At 40.0% G+C, this 23,866-nt stretch overlaps 6 protein-coding genes across 19 annotated transcripts; 4 read left to right on the top strand and 2 right to left on the bottom strand.

Moving 5' to 3' along the window:
* Window positions 1–179: 179 nt before the first annotated feature.
* LOC119999632 (aquaporin SIP1-1-like) lies at window positions 180–1,490 on the bottom strand. Its single transcript, XM_038847316.1, has one exon. It carries the CDS (start codon window positions 1,257–1,259, stop codon window positions 528–530), a length of 732 nt encoding a protein of 243 aa, XP_038703244.1. The 5' UTR covers window positions 1,260–1,490; the 3' UTR covers window positions 180–527.
* A 1,133-nt stretch (window positions 1,491–2,623) lies between these two features.
* Window positions 2,624–6,087, top strand: LOC119999431 (F-box/LRR-repeat protein At4g14103-like). Of its 3 annotated transcripts, XM_038846991.1 has the most exons (5): window positions 2,626–3,360; window positions 4,044–4,167; window positions 4,283–5,236; window positions 5,399–5,557; window positions 5,638–6,087. In XM_038846991.1, exons 3-5 carry the CDS (start codon window positions 4,298–4,300, stop codon window positions 5,953–5,955), a joined length of 1,416 nt encoding a protein of 471 aa, XP_038702919.1. In that variant the 5' UTR covers window positions 2,626–3,360; window positions 4,044–4,167; window positions 4,283–4,297; the 3' UTR covers window positions 5,956–6,087. The 3 variants fall into 3 exon arrangements, with proteins under 3 accessions (XP_038702920.1, XP_038702919.1, XP_038702918.1); XM_038846992.1 differs by lacking the exon at window positions 4,044–4,167 and having other exon boundaries at window positions 2,624–3,360; window positions 4,295–5,236; XM_038846990.1 differs by lacking the exon at window positions 4,044–4,167 and having other exon boundaries at window positions 2,629–3,360.
* Window positions 6,088–6,682: 595 nt separating this feature from the next.
* On the top strand, window positions 6,683–10,798 carry LOC120000262 (L-ascorbate oxidase homolog). The gene is made up of 8 exons (XM_038848238.1): window positions 6,683–7,067; window positions 7,189–7,298; window positions 8,062–8,332; window positions 8,507–8,609; window positions 8,708–9,053; window positions 9,416–9,781; window positions 9,988–10,066; window positions 10,362–10,798. Exons 1-8 carry the CDS (start codon window positions 6,879–6,881, stop codon window positions 10,563–10,565), a joined length of 1,668 nt encoding a protein of 555 aa, XP_038704166.1. The 5' UTR covers window positions 6,683–6,878; the 3' UTR covers window positions 10,566–10,798.
* Window positions 10,799–12,132: 1,334 nt separating this feature from the next.
* On the top strand, window positions 12,133–13,065 carry LOC120000090 (glycine-rich cell wall structural protein 1-like). The gene is made up of 2 exons (XM_038847963.1): window positions 12,133–12,574; window positions 12,671–13,065. The coding sequence occupies exons 1-2, from the start codon at window positions 12,133–12,135 to the stop codon at window positions 13,063–13,065; spliced, it is 837 nt and encodes a 278-aa protein (XP_038703891.1).
* An 827-nt stretch (window positions 13,066–13,892) lies between these two features.
* Window positions 13,893–16,754, top strand: LOC120000263 (ATP-dependent helicase rhp16-like). 11 transcript variants are annotated; one of them, XR_005468598.1, is made up of 7 exons: window positions 13,893–14,264; window positions 14,440–14,555; window positions 14,690–14,791; window positions 15,082–15,238; window positions 15,664–15,738; window positions 15,830–15,908; window positions 16,356–16,754. XR_005468598.1 is itself a non-coding variant. In XM_038848239.1 (5 exons), exons 3-5 carry the CDS (start codon window positions 14,692–14,694, stop codon window positions 15,717–15,719), a joined length of 309 nt encoding a protein of 102 aa, XP_038704167.1. In that variant the 5' UTR covers window positions 13,893–14,264; window positions 14,440–14,555; window positions 14,690–14,691; the 3' UTR covers window positions 15,720–16,754. The 11 variants fall into 11 exon arrangements, 4 of the variants coding, with proteins under 4 accessions (XP_038704167.1, XP_038704169.1, XP_038704168.1 ...); XR_005468596.1 differs by having other exon boundaries at window positions 15,664–16,201; XR_005468597.1 differs by having other exon boundaries at window positions 15,664–15,908.
* Window positions 16,755–17,660: 906 nt separating this feature from the next.
* LOC120000541 (dihydrolipoyllysine-residue succinyltransferase component of 2-oxoglutarate dehydrogenase complex 2, mitochondrial-like) lies at window positions 17,661–23,486 on the bottom strand. Of its 2 annotated transcripts, XM_038848657.1 has the most exons (16): window positions 23,258–23,486; window positions 22,791–22,910; window positions 22,628–22,685; window positions 22,384–22,446; window positions 22,125–22,185; window positions 22,002–22,029; window positions 21,411–21,478; window positions 21,252–21,332; window positions 20,624–20,679; window positions 20,463–20,507; window positions 20,037–20,318; window positions 19,799–19,893; window positions 19,235–19,325; window positions 19,012–19,122; window positions 18,221–18,415; window positions 17,661–18,138 (listed from the first exon to the last, which is right to left on the bottom strand). In XM_038848657.1, the coding sequence occupies exons 3-16, from the start codon at window positions 22,661–22,663 to the stop codon at window positions 17,947–17,949; spliced, it is 1,404 nt and encodes a 467-aa protein (XP_038704585.1). In that variant the 5' UTR covers window positions 22,664–22,685; window positions 22,791–22,910; window positions 23,258–23,486; the 3' UTR covers window positions 17,661–17,946. The 2 variants fall into 2 exon arrangements, with proteins under 2 accessions (XP_038704585.1, XP_038704584.1); XM_038848656.1 differs by lacking the exon at window positions 22,791–22,910.
* Window positions 23,487–23,866: the final 380 nt, after the last annotated feature.

Genomic DNA, 23,866 nt, shown 5'->3' on the forward strand with positions numbered 1-23,866 from the left:
AAGAAAAAAAGTGGGAAACCTTAGATTTTTCTAATATTGGCAGTCAAGAGTATGTGGCTGCAGCTTAATAAATTGGGTTCTTCGTGATCATAGTAAACAATAGTCTCAGGGCACCAGAACCAACATTGCAGATGTTCAAGTAGACTCTTCATTGGAAGGAGAAACTGATAGGATTGATAGCCTGATGAAGTGGAATCAAGATGTCCCAGTTATCAGGAAGTTCCTTCAAACCATGAACAGATATATATGAACTTGCACGGAACTAGAACCAGGAACAGACAGCAGAGCAAGGAAGAAACTTGGATCTTATGTTTGTGCTGAGAACACAGAGAGTTCCCCTTTGAAACTTCAATTTTCCCACATCATCGGCAAAAACTAATATGCAGTGAATAGTATTTTTGTTCTCTTACTTCTGAAAGGGAATGTTTTGTGAAATTGTGATGCTCATGAATTCCTACTGAATGAAAATGAAAGACTTTCTTTATTAAATCAAGCTAATTCTAGTTTACATTGAAGCTCCCTCAACCTCAGGCTTTCTTTTTCTTTTGCTTTTGCTGAACTGGTACTTGGAAGAGCAAGCGAAAAACAAAAGCAGCAGATATTGCTCCAATGAGAGGGCCAATCCAGTAAACATAAAAGAACTCCCAATTGTTATGCAAATTATTGACATAAGCCCAGCCAAATGCGTTGGCCGGGTTGATCGATGGCCCTGTGTACCCAGAACCAGCTATGAACAACCCCACGGTAACCACAGATATCAACCACACTTGCAAAAACAAGCTTTTAGGTCCCCTGAGCATCACAACAAAAATAGTTAGATTGAACACGAAGTTCAACACTCCCTCTACTACAGCTCCAGTGTGCAAATCCACCTTCAATGAAGGCCCTTTAATCATGTGTTTGTATTGTGTTGGAATTAATTGCAGAATTGCCTTGGCCCCACCAACTGCACCTGCTGCTTGAGCCGGAAATCGGATAGCCATGGACAGGAGAGTCCAGTTTGGTTTAAGGCCCGCTGCATAGGATGAGATTGTAGTGGCTGGATTGAAGCTTGCACCTCCCATTGCACCGCCGGCCACGTTAAATGTCAACACAAAAACAGATGCTACAATTGTTGTGATGAAGAGCCGAGCAAGTGCCAGGCTCTGAACACCCAGAAACCTCACCGCCATCGACGATAAAACGCCCCGGCATGGCAAACTGAATACCCATAGGGAGGTCAAAACTGCATCTCCTATGGCTGCCTTTACTGCAGCCATATCGCCCCTCTCTTTTGGTCTCTCTAGTTGGCTCAAGTATGGTTGGTCTCTAATCACAACAAAGGAAAGTTACAGCCTGTTCTCTACTTCTCTGTTGATTGCAATATTGAATATCTTAGTTGATGGTCCCAAGTGCTTTTGTCCAAGAGTAATAGTATATTTAATACAGGACAGAAACTTGTCCTGATTCATGTGCGGTTGGAATTGGATTTTTCTATATTTGTTGTTGGTTTTTCTATACTTGTGGAGGAACGCAAATGTTGAATTCAGAGAAGTTGTTTTTGTCAGTATGAATCATTTTGCTTGGGACTTTGCATTTAACTCCTAATGTGACAGCTTAGTTAATAGACAGATTCCTTTGAAAAACAATATATATGTTACGTGCACGTCCCACATCGCCCAGATGTGGGAGTGACGTGCAGAATATAAGGGGGAGGTTGGGCCTCCCCTTGCAAGTTAGAGTTTTCAGGGCATTGGGCATAGGACTCCTTGGAGGCTCTGGTTACAGCCGGCCCATTAGGTGGGTGTCGGTTGGACTTTGGTTTGTAAGGAGATCCTTATCATTTGGTATCGGAGCCACCCAGCTGGGCGGCTGTGGGATGTGTACGTGCTCCTCTGTCCCGGTATGGGCCGGGCGGGGCTGCGTTCGCGGAAGGGGCGACCTGTCTTAGGGACAGTGTAGCCCAACGTGGGCGTTGGCCTTGTAAAAGCGGGGGTATGTTACGTGCACGTCTCACATCGCCCAGATGTGGGAGTTGCGTTCGCGGAAGGGGCGACCTGTCTTAGGGACAGTGTAGCCCAACGTGGGCGTTGGCCTTGTAAAAGCGGGGGTATGTTACGTGCACGTCCCACATCGCCCAGATGTGGGAGTGACGTGCAGAATATAAGGGGGAGGTTGGGCCTCCCCTTGCAAGCCAGAGTTTTCAGGGCATTGGGCCTAGGGCTCCCTGGAGGCTCTGGTTACAGCCGGCCCATTAGGTGGGTGTCGGTTGGGCTTTGGAGGCCCATTGCAAGCCAGAGTTTTCAGGGCATTGGGCCTAGGGCTCCCTGGAGGCTCTGGTTACAGCCGGCCCATTAGGTGGGTGTCGGTTGGGCTTTGGTTTGTAAGGAGATCCTTATCAATATACTAGTTTGTTGTCTTCAGTTTCAAGAAGGTTGTTCACCAATCTCCAATATTCACTTTCATGTGCTATCCACGCTACCTAACATGCTGAAACACATGAAAACGGTAAGCAAATCTAACCCAATCTTCGGGCTTTCTTTTGCTTAATTGCTGCCGGGACAAGCAAGCGAAAACCCATAGCTGCTGAAATTGCTCCTACAAAAGGGCCAATCCAATAAACAGAGAAAAATTCCCAAGTGTTTTGCCAGTTTTTCATATTAGCCCGACCAAATGCATTTGTAGGGTTCGTCCCAAAACCAGCTATGAAGTATGAACAACCCCACAGTAGCTACAGACAACCCCCTCACCTCAAGGGAAAAAAAGCTTTTGGGACCTGACAAAAGGCCCCATTCTTTTGAATGATTACTACTTAAAAGGGCTACGCCGACACCGATTGAGGCTTCAAGCTCTTCCATGATCTAAACTCGGGCTTGAGACTCAGGCCCATAAACCCATGATTACCTGCGGCCCTCCGTTGGAGTTTCTTTATGCATTGTTGGACATCAGGCCTGCGGACTACCAAGGCACCGAAGGGCTCTCTTCCTCTTTCTTTTGAACGATTTATTTGGGCATGAGTGCATGACAGGCTCGGGACTTCGGGCCCATAAACCCATGAGAATGACAGGTTGCAGATTTCAGGCCCAAAACCTATGCACCGACTCAACTCCAGTTTTGGGCATTTTGGCAGTTTCGCTTGAGGGCGCCAAAACAGCGCAAACGGGGCGTTTCGAGTCGCAAGGCATAACTCATATGTAAAAAAAAAACAGGTCAAAAATTTCTGTGAACCCTTAGACAAACGCGATTGCAATTTGGGAGGCATTCGTTCCCCTCCGAATGTTTCAGCTGTGCTCGAAGAAAATATTCATCTCCTCTTTAACTTCCGAAGCCATCAAGCTGGGATCTTTATTCTATTTCTCAGCCATCTAAATACTTCTTCAGGTATCGTATTTTTTCCCTAATTTCTGATTAGTATAAATGTCTTCGCTTTTGAGTGATCTGGGATATTCTATTACTTTATGATTTCTTTGTCTGATTTGACTTTCTTATATGGGGATTGGAAAATGGAAGTAAATGTAGAGAGAGACACATAAATCGTGAAGGGCATTGAAGTTTCGAACTTAGGAGTATCTCTAGGTTTTAATATCAGAGGGAAAATCTATTTTGTATGCTATTCAAGATTTATACCGAAATATCTGCTTCTTCCCTTTGTAAAACGTAGCTGAAGAGTTGTCTGGGCACTAAGTTGCCAAATGCCAGGTATTTTTTGATGTTGAAACTGCTTACTAAACTCACCTGATGTGGAAAGTAGTCATTGTATCAAGCCAATCTGCAGACAAACTGTGATGTTGCCAAAGCCTTGAAATTTTTATTTAACAGAAATATATTTGCAGCAACTTTGTGGTGGAATCGACGTTAGTAGCATAAATAGAGGTCTTAAATTTTTTTTTGTTATTGGTTTTTTGACGACGCTTCACGTCTGATGATGATTGAGATACGATTTTTTTTTTGGTTTTTCCTTTCACATTTTAGTTTTATCAATGTAAAAGCTATGGTTGGACCAATTGTGGGTAAACATAGAGTTTTAATGAGGATTACTTCACAAAACATAGAGTCTTAATCAGGATTACTTCACGTTGAAGATGGGAAGATAATCATCTGGTTGAAACCTGTTATGAATGTGGGCTTGTTGAGCATCTGAGTAATTAGGACTTGCAATTCTGTCGTGTCCTTGGCATGTAAAAGAAGGTTTGTTTGTTTGTTTAAAGATACTAAAATAGATTTAGTTCTTATGAAATTTACAACTTTTTATTTAAACATTTCTTTGCTTGGATTCGTAAAATCATTTTCTATAACTGATCAGGGGTCCCTTTAGTGAATGGATATCAGTTGTACATTGCCTGATATGAAAATACAAAAGATTGGTGGAGGACAAAAAGTGGTTGAGAGTGAAGATAGAATCAGCCAACTGTCAGATAGTCTTCTCCATCACATTCTTTCTTTCCTTCCAACAAAAAATGCTGTTGCAACATGCATATTGTCAACTAGGTGGCAGGACCTATGGATCTCAGTTACCAACTTAGACTTTGAATGCTCTAATTACTACAAAAAAGAATTTAAGTTCAGCAATGGCTTCATGAATTTTGTGGAAAAGGTGCTTCTTCTTCATTCATCGAATATTAAAATGTTTCGTCTCAAGCATTGTGGCGTTGTTGATAGTTTCCGTCTCAGTTCTTGGATATATGCGGCTGTTAGACGTCATGTTCACGAGCTTCATCTATCATTTCGTATGGAAACAGTGCTGATGTTACCCCGTTGCCTATGTACCAGCAAAACATTAACTGTATTAAAGATAGAACATGCTCGCTGTCACTTACAATTTGCTTCAACCACTTGTTTTTCTAGCCTCAGGACTTTACATCTTTGTGATGTTACATTGGTGGATGATCTATCCATCCATAGACTATTTTCTGGACTTCTGGTACTCGAAGAGTTGAAATTATGCAGATGTGGATGGTGGAATGTGAAAAGAGCTATCATATCTATACCAACTCTAAGGAACTTGACTATAGATGTTTTCTGCCCTGGACTCAAGGATGAATGTCAGATCAAGGTTAATACAGAAAATCTTAAGTATGTTAGTTGTACAAGTGATCTGACAATTGATTTGGTCCTAGATAACTTGTCTTCATCAGTTGAAACACATATAAACTTCGAAAGCAGTTGGAGTCATCCAAAAGTTAGAAGCTACGCAGAGAATTTGTTCAGGGTAATCTGTTTTGCTAAAACCTTGAAAATTTGTGATGCAACCCTTGAGGTATTGCCCCTTTCTATTTTTCTGCTTTTAATAAAAATTTTTGACATGTGGTGCATATCTATTTCCTTTCTTATTTCATATGTCAGGATTTCATTTGCTTGCTTGTAAATAATTGCACTACCGTTGGGGTTTTTGAAAAAGCATTTTATTTCCCTCTCCTAGGGTATTCATTGCAGTTTTATGGAGAATCTTGACCTTCTCCCGACGTTTGTTAACTTGACCTCTTTGGAGGTGAAAGCAAGGGTGATGAGCGATACAAGCAGGGTACTAATGGGAATTTTGAGTAACTCGCCAGTTCTTGAAGATGTTTTTATTAAGGAGGTAAATCTGTAATCCATGAAGGCTTGGCTTTTGGTTCTTGAATGTAGTCATCGGAGGTTTTATCTATTGTTGCCTTCTAGGTATGTGCTGGAAAATTGGTGAGAAACCCTTTACCTCAGGGTTTGAATTCTTGCCTCAAATCATGTTGCCTTCAGTGTTTTGATGGCCGTCCAGCAGAAATGAGTTTTGTGACAATTTTGTTGGAGAATGCTACGACGTTGGAGAGGATGAAGATACACTGTTCCCAGTATTTAACAGGGGAGGTTAAGATGCTAAAAGATGTTACCAAGCAGCTAGAAATGGTGACTAGAGCCTCAGAGAGTTGTGTAATTGAGCTGTTGAAACACGGAGGTCCGAAAACAGAGAAAATAATGTTGCAAGTTGAATCACATGTATAACTTATGCTGGATTTCTACCTAAGTTTAAAGCGCCTGAACTCCATTGCTAAACTGTTTCATTTTAAATGTAGTTTGAGTTGAAGTTTTTTTGTTCCGGTTGTGGATGTTAATATGCTGTTTACAGTTGTTTATATGGTTTACTTCAAATTGAAACTCAGACCCAACTGGAAATATTCTCAAAGTTCTAATCAAATTCAAACTCAGACTCAGCCTTGATGGAAGCTCAGTGAACTAAATTAACTTATTGTAATATGGTTTCACCAGGATGAATGCAGTCAAGTTGCATGTCAAATTATATCCAATTGATTGAACTGACATATGGGTGTCGTAACCTATTCATGTATGGGTAATGCTATTTGCACCAACTTTTTTGTTATTTACACCAATAAATTGGGTTGCGATTAGACACTATCATTTCAATAAAACTGACAATTGATAGGGGGTGTGAAAAGTAACGTCGGGCAATAAATTAGGTTGCAATTAGGCACTATCATTTCAATAAAACGGACAATTGATAGGGGGTGTGAGAAGTAAAAAGTGAGGGTGTGAAATGTAATGCCGTTCATCTATTCAAACTTATAACTTTGAATTCAGTGTATTATTGGTGAGACTGAGGCCACATAAATTTACTTCGCCGGAATCAATGTACGCGGTGTGGGCTAAAAGACAGTCCAGTACAGCTCACACACCCTGTTTCTGCTTATAAAAAGAGCCATAAATCCCATCATCAATAAACCCAACAAACAAAAGTTCTTGACCGACATTGTCTTAACGAGGAAGATAATAGAACCCCCAAAGCAACCACGAGAAGGGGGAAAAAAAAAAGTGAAAAAGAGAAAAAGAAAAATAGATACAGAGCGCGGCAGACTAAAGGGTGAGAATTGTTCTTCTGCTTGAAGTCTCTTTCTCATATTTCAGTCCCCATGTATCGTTCCCTTTTCAAAAACTTGATCACGGAAGAGTTAGGAAAGATGGGTCTTGGCAGGAATGTGTGGTGTCTCATGTTAGTGGTGGGTTTGCTGGTGACCTGCACTAGAGGAGAAGACCCTTACAGGTTCTATACATGGAATGTCACTTACGGTGATATCTACCCACTTGGCGTTAAACAAACGGTACGTTCCATTCCTGTTAATTTTCACTGTTTTCATTCACTTGTAATTTCTCGACATACTATGTAATGGAATGAATGAGTGGGTCATGGCCTTATGTATGAAGCTTCTTGATGGTATGCAGGGGATATTGATAAATGGTCAATTTCCAGGGCCACAGATTGAGTCAGTGACAAATGATAACCTGATCATCAATGTTTTTAATAGCTTGGACGAACCTTTTCTCCTCTCTTGGTTAGTACCACTTCATTTTTCTCCCTCCTTGTGCACTATTTGTTCTATTTAGTTTTTAGTTTATGCTAAATATGCTCATGCCATTCCTTGAAGGAAAATTATTTAGTCATTTCTATTTTAGATGGATATTTAGTGACTTTCAATTTTTGAGGTGGATGGAAATCTTTTTGCTCAATGTGGCTTTAATTAGGTTAGTTTTGTCGGATGCACTGCAGCTTCATCGCCAGCGGCCAAGAAATTTTTTTCCCTCTTTAGGAAAAGGACAACCATATAGGACCACTCACAAAAAATTGATGTAGTCATGTCTGAATATGATGAGTTTAGGTCTTGTTTTTTTGTCCTAACTCTGCTTGAACCAGTATAACTAATTGGGGATTTTTTGTCAAAATACTATTGAAGCATGTGAACTAAATTTGATCACTAGGCCCTGTGTCAACACCAAATCTGAGGTTTCTGTGGAACACATAGCTTGATATTGTCATCGCTGAGCCCGTAGAACTGTAAGCAGGGTTGCTTTCACGAGCCCCTCTTGTTTTAGAATGTAAAATAAATGTCAGAATTATCTTTTGGAATGATGGTTTTGTGATTAAGTTCTTCTTCACTTGAGGAGAGTATCAGTGCTATTATGATAGGTGGAGTATTCTCTCCTTTCAATCCAGTTTGGTTGTGTTGCATGATGAGATAGATCACTTGTTTACCTGTAACGATATTTCACTGTTAGATACTTAGATGTGATGTTAGAATTCTGTAATTTTATTTGTAGGAATGGAGTGCAGCAGAGAAGGAACTCATGGCAGGATGGAGTCTATGGCACAAACTGTCCCATCCCACTGGGGCAGAACTTCACTTATGTGCTTCAAGTCAAAGATCAGATTGGTAGCTATTTCTACTTCCCTTCCCTTGGCATGCACAAAGCTGCAGGGGGTTTTGGTGGTTTCAAAATTGCAAGCCGTTCTGTAATTCCTGTACCATTTGCTCCTCCGGCTGGAGAATTCACCATTCTTGCTGGTGACTGGTTTACCAAAAATCACACTGTAAGTTGCTCGATTGGAACACATATTATTCCTTATTAAAATTTCAGCTTGTGCATTAATTTAGTCACAAAAAAATCATGCGATTTGTGTTATGGATGACTGGTTGTGGACGATGGCAAGTCATGTTCATCATCTTACTGATTTTTGTTTCTGTTTCTAATTTGAACTTTACAGGATTTGAAAGCCATTCTGGACAGTGGAACTGATCTCCCCTTCCCTGATGGGCTTCTTATCAATGGTCGTGGATCAAATGGATACACATTCACAGTTGATCAAGGTAACAAATGGTGATGAAGAGTAAATTTCACTTTTTGGTATTTATGCTTAAGGCACGGTATTTTGTGTGATCTAATTCTGTGGTGAACTTGTTGGCAGGCAAGACTTATCGGTTCCGGATTTCAAATGTGGGGCTTACCACCTCCATCAATTTCAGAATACAGGGTCATAAGTTGGTTTTGGTAGAGGTGGAAGGAATCCACACTCTCCAGAACTCTTATGATTCACTTGACCTCCATCTAGGACAGTCCCTCTCTGTATTGGTTACTGCTGATCAGCCACCACAAAATTACTATATTGTTGTCTCAACACGTTTCACCTCTCAAGTTCTCAATGCGACCTCCTTTTTTCGCTATAGCAATTCAGCGGGAACTGTTTCTGGCCCTCCTCCTGTTGGGCTAACAACTCAAATTGATTTATCTCTTGAACAAGCTCGATCCCTAAGGTATGATTGTTTTTCTCAATAGTTCTTTTCCAGCGTTAGGTTCATTTGAAGCAAAGGTGCATGGTTTCAGTCTCACACTGGAATTAAATCATGTTTTTTCCTTTTAGAAAAAAGTTGTAACTAAAAGAGAGCAACAAACTAGTTTTTTATGCGGAAGTTTGAGACAGAAACATTAGTTTACAATTAAAAAATAAGTAGCTAATGAATTTGGATGGAAAAAATTCCTTGTCCTAGAGCAATCTACATTCTCATTATGATAGTCAGACGGGAGGCACTTTTGATTGCTGCATATTTCTTCTGACTATGCTTTCACAAGTCCTTTATCATCTCTTGTAATTTTGTCGTGCTTTATATCAAACCAGACGAAATCTGACTGCTAGTGGTCCAAGACCAAATCCGCAAGGTTCTTATCATTATGGAATGATCAACACAACTCGAACAATTCGACTTCAGAATTCTGCTCCGGTTATTAATGGCAAGCAGCGATATGCTGTCAATAGTGTATCCTTCATACCAGCTGACACTCCTCTTAAGCTTGCCGACTATTTCAAGATATCTGGTGTCTTTAATCCTAATAGTATCCCATACAGCCCCACCGGTGCTGGTGCTTACCTCCAAACTTCTGTCATGGCAGCCGACTTTAGAGGTTATGTTGAAATTGTTTTTGAAAACTATGAGGATACGGTGGAATCCTGGCACATTGATGGTCACAACCTCTTTGTTGTGGGGTAAGTTTTTGTCTGTACTTTCATTTGTAACACTACTCCAGTTTGCATTTCGGTTCATCCATTGAATTTCATGTCTTATAATAGCAAAGCTTTTGGAAGGAGATAGTGGAAATTGCGGAGTCTGGAATTGGACCTTATTATTTTTGCTGAAAGCGGTGACTCACATTTCTTTGATTCTGAAGCTAACAGTATTTTGAATTGGGCAGGATGGATGGAGGCCAGTGGTCACCTGCTAGTAGATTGAGTTACAACTTAAGAGATACAATTTCCCGTTGCACGGTTCAGGTACAATAACCTATCTATCACGAATATTTACATGATTCTCACCATAAATACAGAATGCAGGCAATGCCATTGCAATAATAGACAATCACTTGTTCATCGTAATACTATTCTATCGCGGTTGTCATGATAACCTGGTGATCAGTTGATTATGTGAAAGTTCTAGTCATTTATCTTCTTGAATTCCCACATTTTGACATGCTTAGCATGATATATGGACACCTTACTGGTTTCTACAACTCCTAATGGTGACAGGGCAGGCATATTTTGATTGTTCTGTGGTACTTTACCAATGCAGGTGTATCCGAGTTCATGGACTGCAGTTTATATGCCTCTGGACAATGTAGGAATGTGGAATGTAAGGTCTGAGAACTGGGCGCGTCAGTACTTGGGACAACAATTCTATCTCCGTGTTTATTCACCTGCAAATTCATGGAGGGATGAATATCCCATCCCAAGCAATGCTATTCTATGTGGTCGAGCAGTCGGGCACCGAGCTTGACCTCTTCAAAGTGAGCATGGTTAGGACTTAGGAGGGGTGTCACGAGTGGGTGACAGGGTCCTCAAATTTACGCCAAGTAGATCTTTGTGAGTGGGATTATGCAACGCTTGAATGGAGCGATTGCCGCCTCCCTTTGATTTTCTATTGTACCTCTTGTTTTCTTTCTCATTAATGAATTGTTTACCGTAGGAAACACTGGATTTGGTAGTAAAACTCTTACTCTTTCCACACAATTTCTCCTAGCTCCCTATCTTTGAGCCCCTTATTTAGATTACTTACAAGCTTTGGGTTCCAAAGGAAAAGAATTGCAATTTAACAGAGGGATTGAATTCAGTTTTGCTGCATTAGCATGCTTTACATTTTCCAACAAAAAATCGTTGGTACAAATTGTTAAGTTAACTGTTTGAACCTCCTAATATATATGTGTGGGAGGTCATAAGTTTTAACACACTCTAACACGATTTGACATTATTTTTGTTTTGGGTTTCGGCCCAGGACTTCGTTGGCCGATGTGATTTGTGGGTATTGCATGCGATTGGTGGGCTTACCATAGTGGAATGCGGTGGGCTGTGGCTGGCCACCGAAAAAGAAATCACCTTCTGCTCTCTCCTTATCTGCACCAGCTGCTTTGCCCCTCTCTAGTAAAAAGATTTAATGTGAAATGTGAATCAGTAAACCATGCACGAAGCAGCAAACTCTTTCCCTGCCACTACACAATGAAAATAACCAGTTATCATTACTCTGTCTCTCTCGATCTTTAGCTTCTGCATTTCATTATTTCAATGCTATAAACATGATTGAAGTTTGAAACACATTTTTTTTTTGTTTAGCAATTATAATTGTTTTTTTGTGAGTTACTTTCACTTGCAGTGATGCTGTGATGTGAAAGTCACCTTAAAGAGTCCACTGGCAGTACCAATATCTTGAATGCAACTAATTATAGCAGAGCAGAGTAAGTATGCTGGAGTTGGAGTGTCAGCAGAGATAGAGTTGACTAAGTTAATTACACATATGGTACTGGTATGGCTTGCACGCCTTCCAGCAACCAATTTGTTCCAAAAAAGGCATAAATCTAGAAATAGGTAGGACCCATCAACGGTACTAACATGATCTTATCTCAGTTATGTCAATTGATAAATTGCTAGCATTAAGATTTCATGTGCATAGGTAAAACATGTGGGCACACGAATTCATTATCCGGGATACCAAACTTCGATGTTTGATCATTCACAATCCATATGGATATATGCGTGTCTAACAAAATTGGACTGGTCAAACTATCTGCTTGAGCAAAAGTAGGGACTAAACATGCTACTTGTTGCTCATAATAACTAACATACGGGCTTGATATGGGATCTAAAGTTAGCGTTGACTTGGGTTTTGACATTAAATGTTCCCGCCACTTCCCCAACGGTTCCAGCGCGTCGACGTCGCAGCAATGAACATGTACGTATTAATGGCTGTTCAATGGAGAAGCACATAATTGCCTGGTTCAATTCACTCTATATAAGGACTGGACAGTCTTAACAAACAAGATACAAGCAACAGCAAACTTAGTTGATAAACAATGGGTGTCTCTCAAAAATGGCTTTCAATGGTTCTACTTGTTCTGTGTATTGTCCTCCATCTTAGTGCAATCAGTCTTGGTGATGACAAAATTGACAAAACCAGGTACCGTGATTATGACCGCTATTGTCAACGGGGACGACGGTGTCGTGGCTCTGGATTTGGTGATCGAGGGCCTGGTGGACGTGGAGGAGGACTAGGAGGTGGTGGTGGTTTCGGCAGCGGTGGTGGAGCTGGAGGAGGTATTGGTGGAGGAGGGGGATTAGGGGGTGGTGGTGGAGCAGGAGGAGGAGGAGTTGGTGGAGGTGCAGGTAGAGGAGGAGGATTGGGAGCTGGTGGTGGAGGAGGTTTTGGAGGCGGTGGTGGAGGTGGTGTGGGTGGAGGCTCAGGTCATGGTGGAGGTTTTGGAGCCGGTGGAGGTGTAGGTGCTGGTGCTGGTGCTGGTGGAGGTGGAGGTGGAGGGGGAGGTGGAGGAGGTGGTGGTGGTTTGGGTGGTGGTTCAGGCCATGGTGGAGGCTTTGGCGCTGGTGGTGGTGTAGGTGGTGGTGCCGGAGGAGTTGGTGGCGGTGGAGGAGGAGGCGGAGGTGGAGGTGGTGGGGGTGGGGGTGCAGGAGGGGGATCAGGGCGTGGAGGTGGATTTGGTGCAGGTGGTGGCTTAGGTGGTGGAGCTGGTGGAGGCATTGGAGGTGGAGGAGGAGCTGGAGGAGGTGGTGGTGGTGGTATTGGTGAAGGATCTGGTCGTGGGGGAGGATTTGGCGCGGGAGGGGGAGTAGGAGGTGGTGCTGGCGGAGGACTTGGAAGTGGTGCAGGTGTAGGTGGTGGTCGTGGTGGTGGAATTGGGATCGGGATCGGGATTGGCATAGGAGTCGGTACCGGGAGCGGTGCTGGAGTGGGAGCCGGTACTGGCTCTGGCAGCGGAGGTGGCCGCCATTGAAACTTAAACTTGTTTCCCTAAAGACAATCTTTGCGACATTTATCGTAAACTTAGCTGTTTCAAGTATGGATTTTGTGGTTATTCAAAAAAACACTTAATTGTGCATGGCGAGATGTGTAATTGTGAAATTGAATTTTGATATAATAATTTTATAATATGTATCTTTTTCTAAGTCAATAATTTATATTAATATGTTTTGAGAAAAATCAAATCAGAAAATTTGATAAAATTTGTGTCTATCAACTCGGCCACTAACCTTTAGGCGTGATGAAAAAAAAGCCAAATTGCTCATAGGGAAGAAAAAAAAGAGAAGCAAATTTAGTTACAAAATAGAGATTTAAGGTTTCTTCATTAAAAAATATAGTGAAAAATCAATTGAAATTCCCACCATGATTTATCGGGGAAGCCGTTGATGTCATGTGTGGTTAGATGCAATTTTATCCATTTAGGACATGTTTTGCAATTCGGATGATTCGAAGTTTACAATATATACATACATACATGCACACAAACATGCCAATTTTAATTAGTAATAAAAATAAATATATCCTATAAATAGGTGTGAAAATAAATATATCCTATAAAAATAGAAACAAAAATTTCATGGATGAACATATAGCTGTGAAACGGACCGGAGGCCGTTGGCTCGTAATGCCTGGCCCGAAAGTTCCGGGCCTCTGTGGACCGTGTCTGACTGGGTCGGCCCACTTTACACCACTACCCCACAGGCCACAGCGTAGCTGCCGTAGCATTTCTCTAACTGATGACGTGGATTCCCGCCAATTGGCCCGGCCACATCGTTTTTTTACAACCCGAGCCCCCAAAGGCCCAAACACTCGCACTCTCTCGCTGTTCTCCAAAAGCTTTCAGACAGAAATCCCCTCCTCGACAGCAAGCGGAGGCTGAAAGAATTGAAACCCTAGACTTTTCATTCGGCGTCAATGGAACTTCGGTCTGGTAAAAGAGCCTTTAAACTCTCGATCGATTACGGTAACGTTCTTGGATTCTTGGTTTAAGTTTCTTGATTTCAAATTACACCGACGGTTACATGTCATTGAAATTACTATCTCTTCGTCTAGGGTTTATAGTAGTGAAGCGATTTGAATTTTCGTTGCAGTTTTCTTTTACTTTGATATCTGATTTTGAACAGGAACGAAACATAGCCATGTTGATGCTATCGATGATTCCGATGTCAATAGGTCTGATGTAGATTCTGATTCTGACCTTAGTAGCTCTAGCGACGAAGATAGTTTGCTTCTTCTTCTTTTTATATGTTATTGAAATAGTTATCATCTTCGTCTAGGGTTTGTAGTTTTGAAGCGATTTGAATTTTTGTTGCAGTTTTCGTTTACTTTGATATCTGATTTTGAACAGGAACGAAACATAGCCATGTTGATGCTGATGCTAACAATGATTCCGATGTCAATAGGTCTGGCGTAGACAATTATATACAGACTTCTGATTCTGACCTTTGCAGCTCTAGCGACGAAGTTAGTTTGCTTCTCCTTTTTTTTTTTTAAATATGTTATTGAAATAACCATCCTCTTCGTCTAGGGTTTGTAGTTTTGGAGTGATTTGAATTTTTGTTGCAGTTTTCATTTACTTTGATATCTGATTTTAATAGGAATGAAACATAGCCATGTTGATGCTGATGCTAACGATGATTCTGATGTAGACAATTATATACAGACTTCTGATTTTGACCTTGGCAGCTCTAGTGATGAAGGTATTTTGCTTCTCCTTTTTTTGTTGTTTAGTAAATGTTTATGATAACAATTTTGAAGACTGGGATAAAATTTGAACAATATGATTAAGCTGTTATTGTTTATGGCACATTTTTGCTTGATGGTAGATAATGTATCCCTGAGAAGAACTTAGTGGTATCATGTCTCTTAATGACATTGTGATTTAGATTATAACATATCAATTTGTTGTTAAGCTTTTCAGTAGCTGTTTACCCTATTAATAAAGGAAGCTTTATGGACATAGGTAATTATAATTTGATGAATGTTGCAGTCAGGCATAAGTTGTGTTCAATTGGATGGAAGCATGTCCCTGCCTGCAAGAGACGCTGTCATAAAGAGATTTACTGAGGATTCAAATTGCAGAATTTTCCTCAAAGAGTTTGAAAGTAGGGGGCGTTGCTCTCAAATCTTACAGTATATCATCACATGTGAGCCATTTGCTGCCTTCTTTTTTCCCCTAAAACCACTGGTGTTTGTGTCTTGAGGTTGCAAACTAAATGTGCATCATTGAAACAAATTTCTGTGATTATTACCAGCACAGTGAAAAGGGCACCAAAGTCAGACTTCTATATTAGTTGAACTCCCAAGATTTTATTGGGGGTAATGTTTTGGTTGCATGTTCCTACAGCAAGTATCGGAGCTTTGGCCTTGAATTTGTGGGCAGCCCCATTCTTTGTGGTTTTTTTATTATTTTTTATTATATATATATTTTGCTGTTGCACAACATTTGATAAGCAGTGTGACTTTGGGCATGCCCTTTTGTGTACCACTACACTTTCTCATTGATTTATAAATGCTGCTCCTATCCATTTTACATTGTTGTAAGTTTGGGCTTTTGTTTTGGACTGTGTAGGTTTTGTGATGGATCCTTGGTGGAGAGGCAAGCACAAGAAAGAATGCATCGAATAGGACAGTACAAACCAATCAGGTGAATCCATTCTCTCCCCATTATTTCCAAAGTTTCTAACAAGTAACAACGGTTAAGCCAAGTCTACAAGGGGCTAACTTTCTGTTTTAAGATTGTGAGATTTGTCATCGAGAATATGGTTGAGGAGAGTCTTGGAACTTCAAAAGAGAAGAAGGAACTGGTATTTGAAGGTAAGTTTTTGATTCATCACTGACTTTGTAACTTATCTCTTTTGTGGCTTCTAATAAGACTGTTGGTGTTTATAAAAAAAAAAAAAAAGAAACGAAAGAGTCTCTTGGTGGTTCATCAGAGGATATTGGAAAATTAACAGAGGTAGTTAGGCAGATGCGATTTTTGCTGGTGACTTATTATAGGACCGCAGTGGTCAAAAGTGCTTGAATTAACTCAGGAAGACAAGATGATACCATTAGTTTAGTAACCTGGCCATATAACTTGATCAGATGAAGCGAAGACTAGTCCTATGGTAAAACTTCCCTGCTCCCTTATGGCTTTGCTGCTCGCTTTCTGTTATTTAGTCCTTTTTGAAGTCTTACTAAGAAGTAATGCTGTATGATCTTCTAGACAACATTATCTTACTGCAACATCTTTGAAGCTTAACTGGTTCATTCTCCATGTAGAGACTCTTGCAGGGGTGGTTATAAGCAGGCCGGCATTTTAGACTGATGGCTTCCGCAGCGCAGTTGTATTGTTGGCTGATGTCAATGAAATCTTGGCTAGCATTTCCCCACCATCCCCCAACATGCTTTGAATGCAGCTGCTGGGATTATTGGTTGGTTCTCCGGTTGCATGATATTAAAACTTGATTAATGTGCTGATCCTAGATTGACTGGAATGAGGGGTGCCTTTTTACCCGATACCTGTATCCATCAACCCACTTCAGGACACCTTGGGCTATGGGGCTGATGCAAATAATTAGGTAAAGAATTTTAAGGCAAGTGGGGGTACGAGGGTAGGAGCTTGCCACTAGTTCTATTTTTAATCCCTAAATAATTAATACCTTTTAATTACAAGACAAATGCACAGCAATCTGGAATTTTCCGTCTCTTACAAAATGGTTAAGATCTGCCTTATGTTATTCAATGAAGGGATACGTCATGAGAACTAATACAGTCGGGTAACCCCATACCCGGCATCAACTGGTTAAGGAAGTGTCTTCTTGTTTCTAGAGGGGTCAAACCGGCCTCCAGCCCGTCTGAGCAGAACAACCTAGCCCGTTTGGGGTCGGGCCAGCATCTCTTCACTGGCTGGGATTCCCGACCCTTTGGTAGGCTGGCTCACCTGGGCCCTACCAATTTTAAATTATTTTTAAATTGAAGGGAATAATTATTACAAGTGAAATTATGACATAGTGGTTAGGTCTTCAGCAGATCATTGGTTTTAAGTTAACCCATTTAATGTAATACACATTTTCCTTAAATTTTTTTATTAAAGTAAGGCCCGGTATCTGCTTCCCAAAGTGCTGGGCCATGAAATTTGAGATTTGCTGCAAACTGTTACAAGATGGGTCGGCCCATGAAGGCTTGGAGCCATATGTGCTAAATGCCCAAACTGTTATGAAATGGCCCGGGCCTGGCCGGCCCATGAAGGCTTGGAGCCATATGTGCCAAACACCCAAAATGTTATGAGATGGGCCGTCCGGCCCACAAAGGCTTCTAACCATTTAAAGGCCTGGCCGGCTCGGCCCACGAAGGACTTGGACCACCTGTGGGCTGGGGCGGCCAGGCCCATGAAGGCTTGGGGCCACATGTGATGAGGTGGGCCGGGCCGGCCCATGAAGGCCCCAAACCATTTAAAGGCTGGGCCAGCCCGAGGCCTTCATGGGCCGGTCCACTTCACACCTCTACCCGTTTCTTCACCTTTTGCGAAGTTAGCCTTTGCACATTCCATGAGATCTGCCATGTCAACTTCGATGATCGGAATAATACAAAGAACTAAAAATTTGAATTTGGATATTCACTGCTCTGCAATAATTCCAAAATTACTAAACATAGATCATCTTAGCCGCAACAAGAAAATAAATTCCAAAGCTCAACCCAACATTTTCAAGGCACGCAATGCAAGCGAGCCTTCTGCTTGATCAACACTCTTAGCTTGAAGGTGAATGAAACACATTATACCTGCAAAATTTTGATATCCAAAAGGTTTTTTCAATGAAAATCCTGGATCTTATGCACAGCTGCAATTTATTATATATCAGCAGAGCGTTCTTCACACATCAAGGAGAAGCCTTCTTGGGTCCTCCACAACATCTTTGATACGGCGCAAGAAAAAGACAGCCTCCCTTCCATCAATCAGCCGATGATCATATGTTAGTGCAATGTACATCATTGGCCTGGGAACTATATTGCCTCCCACAACCATTGGACGTGACACAATAGAGTGCATTCCCAGGATAGCCGACTGCATATAAAATTTTTTCTAATGTTTAGCGATGTGCCAATCAACCAAGTCAAGCGAGGAGGTAGAGTATAGCCAGCAATACCTGTGGGGGGTTGATAATTGGCGTACTTAGAAGACTTCCATACACGCCACCATTGGATATGGTGAATGTACCTCCTGCCATATCATCAATGGATATAGTACCTTCATTCGCTTTCTTTCCCAGGGCACTGATCTCCTTCTCTATCTCTGCAAAATTCATTTTTTCGGCATTGCGGACCACAGGAACAACAAGTCCCTTGTATGAGGAAAGACATAGTGTCAAACACTTTCAAGTTTTATTTATCCATTGTGCGTGAGCATATGTATACAAATTAGGCAAAATGTAAATAACCTTGTACACTAAGCCAATACTGGATGGTGGAGATGGCTGTATGACGGGGAAGTACACTGCTATAGCCTAAACAAACTATAGTAATTACGTGGGATCTTCAATATCCCTTATAAATTTTCCTTCAATCTGAGTAGTCATGAATTTTAACTAGTTAAATCATACATTAGGACAACTGTAAGTTCCTGGAGCATGTGGGAGCTGAATAATCTAATCAAAGCTTAAGAATAGCATTCTTCTAATCGACTTTTCCCGCAACTAAGTATATGAAAGCTTTTTTCTCATTTATTTTTAATTCTCTTTTAACATATTAAACAACTGACAAAAGTGACCATCACACTTGTGTAAACACGGGTATCTTAGACAACAATACCCAAATCAGATCGTGTCTTAAATAGTTTAACATTCTTGCAGTCGATGTACTAAATCTGGAATTACATATATGTAAACCCACATAAGTTTGACATAGTCAAAGAAGTTCAACAAAGAAAAAATATCCATACCTTGGCAGTGCCAACAGCAATGCTGATATCAATGTAATCTCGATAAATGATATCATCTCCATCAATCACAGCATTGACAACTGGCTGACTTTGGAGAGCACTTACAGCAGCCTAATAAAAGAACAATGATGACATTCATATATGGAGTTCCAAAAAGTAGAAAAGAACCGACCACAGGGTACAAACATGAAGTAGAACTTCATATACACACTACAGTACGTACCTTAACAAATCCTGACATAAGTCCCAATTTAACTCCATGTTTTTCCACAAAGGCATCTTTGTAATCCGAACGAAGCTTCATCAGGTTGGTCCTGCATTTTACGACATATGAAGGATAAAATCAAGCAAGTTAAACAACTGTGTCATTTCACAAACATTCTGAAAGTTAAAAGCAGTTATAATTTTGTTCACTACTTATTTAACTTTCTTCTTTCCCCCAAGGGACTTGTAGATTTGTTCCATATCAAAATATGCCAACAACTACAGTCACTCATACCCCTAAAAGAATCATTACAGTATCAACTTCAAATGAATCAAGACTTCTAAGCGTGTTTGGGACTATGATGAATAATCCTGTATTATTGTTTAATTCAAAAACAAACCTAACATATATGTTTGCTTGTCCTAACCAGATTAGTTATAATTTGTATTAGTTTTCAAGTAAGAAAAAGTCATCAATGTTAAAGAGTCTACATTGTTTTTACAACTCCCAAACACCCCTTACCAAGACGGACTTGATTCAGCCACACTTGAAGAAAATAAGAAGAGGTGAAGGTGAACCTACATATCGACCTCATTGAAGGTAGTCAGCAGTGCAAATGTATTTTGAGAATCTTTCAAGCGGGTTGCAACTCGTTTTCTCAGTCTTGTCATTGGAACCTGGAAACATTTCCAATAAGAAAGAATGCAAAATTTGTACCCAAGAGAACATCCTTATTCCTTACTACTGACGAGGGATGTAAATATACTTAAAAAGAGGCTATGAACATTGCATATGCTAGAAAAACAACAATCCAACTTACTCGTCTCTCCCTATCCTTGGGAGGAAGCTGAGGTTCTGAAGATGTGGATCTAGAAGGTGAAGGGGCTTGAACTGCATCTTGTGATGTTGAAGGTTTTCTATCCTTCTCCTTGCCAGGTGAGGACTCTGCTTTAGGGATTTTCTTTTCTGCACTCTCCTTTGCTGCAGGAGGTGGAGGAGCAGATTTTTCCAATGGCGTAGCTTGAGCCGCACCTTCACCTGATTTTGAAATGACGGCAACCTTCGTACCTGGTTCCACAGTATCACCTTCCTTGGCTATAAACTATTACCAGTTATAGGATAAATTGTAAAGATATGAAAAGGAAAAAAAGAAAAGAACAAGGTCGGTCAAAATAAAAATTGTAACAATGAAGAATTGAAAAAAGCAATAAATTTCTTGACAATTTAATGCTGTCACAACACCAACCTTTTGAATGGTGCCAGCTTCAGGACTAACCACATCTATTGTCACCTAGAGGAAGACAAAGAAGAAGCACATTAGAAATGCTTAGAATGCGCACATTCACGACAACCAGTTACAGTCATTAGAAATTACAGATTTTTAATGAATATCTTCACAAATAGTACCTTGTCAGTTTCAATCTGAGCAATTGCCTCATCAACTGCAACTGTGTCACCAGGATCTACCAATACACACCATATATAAGTTTCAGGAGGCAAACACATAATACATATCGGTCAAACTTTTGTACAAGCTAATACTACGTAGAAACACACCCAAAGTAGCCGTACATTAAGTATGACTGATGGAAGAGTAGAAGCAATGGGGGATGAAACTGGGGAGTGCTTGAAGTGGTTGAATGGCAAAAACTTGTTTCCCATAAATTTAGTAGGAAAGATAGAAAATCAAGAAGACATAATGTGCCCATACGGTACTACTTTTTGTTAAAAAAATCTGAAAAAAATTAAAACAACGATTTGTGGTAGAATTTAGTAGAAAGATAGAAAATCATTTGACATAATGTGCCCATAACGTCTTACGTTTCTTTAAAAAATTGTCTGAAAAAATTAAAATGATGATTTGTGGTGGCAAAACTGCCTCTCTTTATCTTACAAATTTTCCATTCTCACACTTTTTCACCAGCTAAAACATGGAACAACACTCATTTTTCATCCAAATCTTTCTCACCCATTTTTCCCCCCAAAGAAAAATAAAATAAGCATAAAAGAAAAGGAAACTATAAATACAACATACTCTTCAAGAATTTTGCAATGGTGCCATCAGTAATAGATTCACCCATAAAAGGGACAACAGCCTCAACCAGGTCTCCTTCAGCTAGCAATAAACAATAAAATAAGAATTAAATTTGATTAAAAAATTAGGTGTGCTCACTTGATCAGAGCCGGTCCTTACCATTGTCCGAAGAAAATGCTCTATGCCTTCGTACAAAATATTCTGGTCGAAGCATCACATTGTAGTCTCTATAAATGAAAGACATAAAGACTAATCAAAAGAAATAGGATATCGAGTACGAATGTTTACATCTAAAGAAACCCTCCCTCTTTCTATTAGTGTTTAAATTATTATTCGAATTCTCTGCCAAACCTGGGGATGACGAAAGTCCTCCCAAAGCCATAAACCTCTAAAAGGACAAAACTATGTAAATAGTAAAGTATCATAAACATGCAAATTGAGAAACCCATGTGTTTGGACCACCTATTTTCCAATGTTAGATAAAAGTGTAAGGTTCACAATCATCAGAAATGCCATATGTGATATGTCTCCATTATGGAGAGAATTGTGCCTGTGCCTCCTAAGTCCTAAGTCTACGAAAGAGATAAAGCTCATTTCAAGCAGCTAATCCTATTCCCTATCTCTAAAAGGGGAGAAAACACATAACAACATCAACGGCCAGCAACAAAAGCAGAAACAATACAAGTCCAAGAATTTTTGAGAGAAAAAAACTGATTAAACATATTAACACAAAGATCAGAGCTCACTAACCTCCCTGCCTTTGAATAAATATCACTTCCTGAGCCAAAGAAATTATAAAATCAAGAAAAAAGGAAAAAAAAATGTAATAAACATACAAAAGGAAATCATAAATCAGAATTTTTACAACATTACCTAAGAATTTACCATATTGACAGCTCTGCACATGTTGAGAGCCAATCCCATAGATCAAAGCCTGCAAAATATTACACAAAATTTGATCACAATGACACATGAGGAAATGTAAATCAGTTCACTATTTTGCATTTACCATTAAAAACCTACTTAGAATCACTGCACAATGGGGATAACCTAAAGGCGAAAGCCATAAAGCGAAAAACAACTCTGATATTACTGGTCAGATGCAAAAACAACAAAAAAGGATCATAAGTACCTCCTTTTGTGAAGTGTTGTAACGTCCAGGTGTTCGGATTGGAGACCTAACCTTTGACGCTGACTGTCAAACAACCATAGAATATTGGAAAAAACAAAAATAACTAAAGATTCATATGCTCAAAAATGAACATAAATTGATGCAGCACTCAATATGATCCGGAAGCAATTGAAATTACGCAGCTGAGCCATAGCTCAGATAGATACAAAAGTCTAACAATCCAGATTTTCTAATTTTCCATTACCAGAACAACTTTGCGGCGAATGACCCCCAAAAACATTTCTCCGAGAACTCAAGACGACCTGTATAATACAAAAATTGTTAAGACACTTGAACAATTTGGGGGGAAATAATATTATAACTCAGAAGATACGAAACCTAGGAGTAAATTGATCTTCCACACTAACCTAAACAAAACAGGGTTGCGTGGCTGCCAGGATATCCTAAAAATATGCCTTCCGCTTAGTTATTACTTATTTCTCTCTATAGACTAGCTGATCACTAATCAGACTGACAATATTCGGGGACTGACATGAAAAGAAAAGAAAAGAAAATAAGCATCTAATAAACTCGTGCTTTGAAGAGCAACAATGACACAGCTCACAATCGAGTTCTAACTCTTTTCCTTCAATTAATTTCTAATATTGCTCCACTTTCGCAGAAGCCAAACAGCGCAATACAATATCACAATAATACAAGCAGATTAAAAGTTATATCACGCTTTAAAGATCTAAGCAACTGACAAACGAAATTTCCGTATCGTTGATATGATATGAACATGTATACATCAATCTACCTAGAATCACAAATATATATACACATACATGAGAGAAATGCTTAAAATCTGGTAGAAGAAGATGGTCAAGGAACATACTCGTACAAAGCCAGAGCAGAGAGCTTATGACGACCTCTGATTCCGAAAGTAGAGTATGGAGGATTGAAAGCGCAAGAAGAAAAGTATAAGATCGAAAGCAGGAATCGTGCCGACCACTAAACTTGCGTTTCGAATTTTGAGTTCTGCTCGCTTCTTGAGTACTCCTCGCTTCTTGAGTACTCCTCGCTTCTTTTCCTAGTTTCTCCCTTCTAGGGATTCAGAAGGGATGGTTTGGCGGCCACTTACTGTAAGCCACGTTAAGAAGAATGGGGTAGTTTAGTAATTACAAGAACTCGAATGTTCGGTGCCACCTTGTCCCCATTCAACGGTGAGCCTGATTAATAGTTTTTTTTTTCCCCTTCATTTATTGACTATTTTCTTATTCCATGTTTAAGCGAACAATAAAATGGGATTTTTTTAAATGGAAAATCTGCTGGATATAACTTCAACGAAGGCATGCCCTAGTTATTATAGTTCTCTAAAATATGTTATTGACTTACATAGTACATTTTGAAAAAAAAAGATTAAATCTTAAATTCTACAAAAATTTTAATCGCGGAGTCACATAGTCTAACATGTCCGTTAGATAATTAGATGACTAGTAAATAT

This window comes from Tripterygium wilfordii, chromosome 6 (genome assembly GCF_013401445.1).
Source record: "Tripterygium wilfordii isolate XIE 37 chromosome 6, ASM1340144v1, whole genome shotgun sequence".
In the NCBI taxonomy this organism is placed as follows: Eukaryota; Viridiplantae; Streptophyta; class Magnoliopsida; order Celastrales; family Celastraceae; genus Tripterygium; species Tripterygium wilfordii.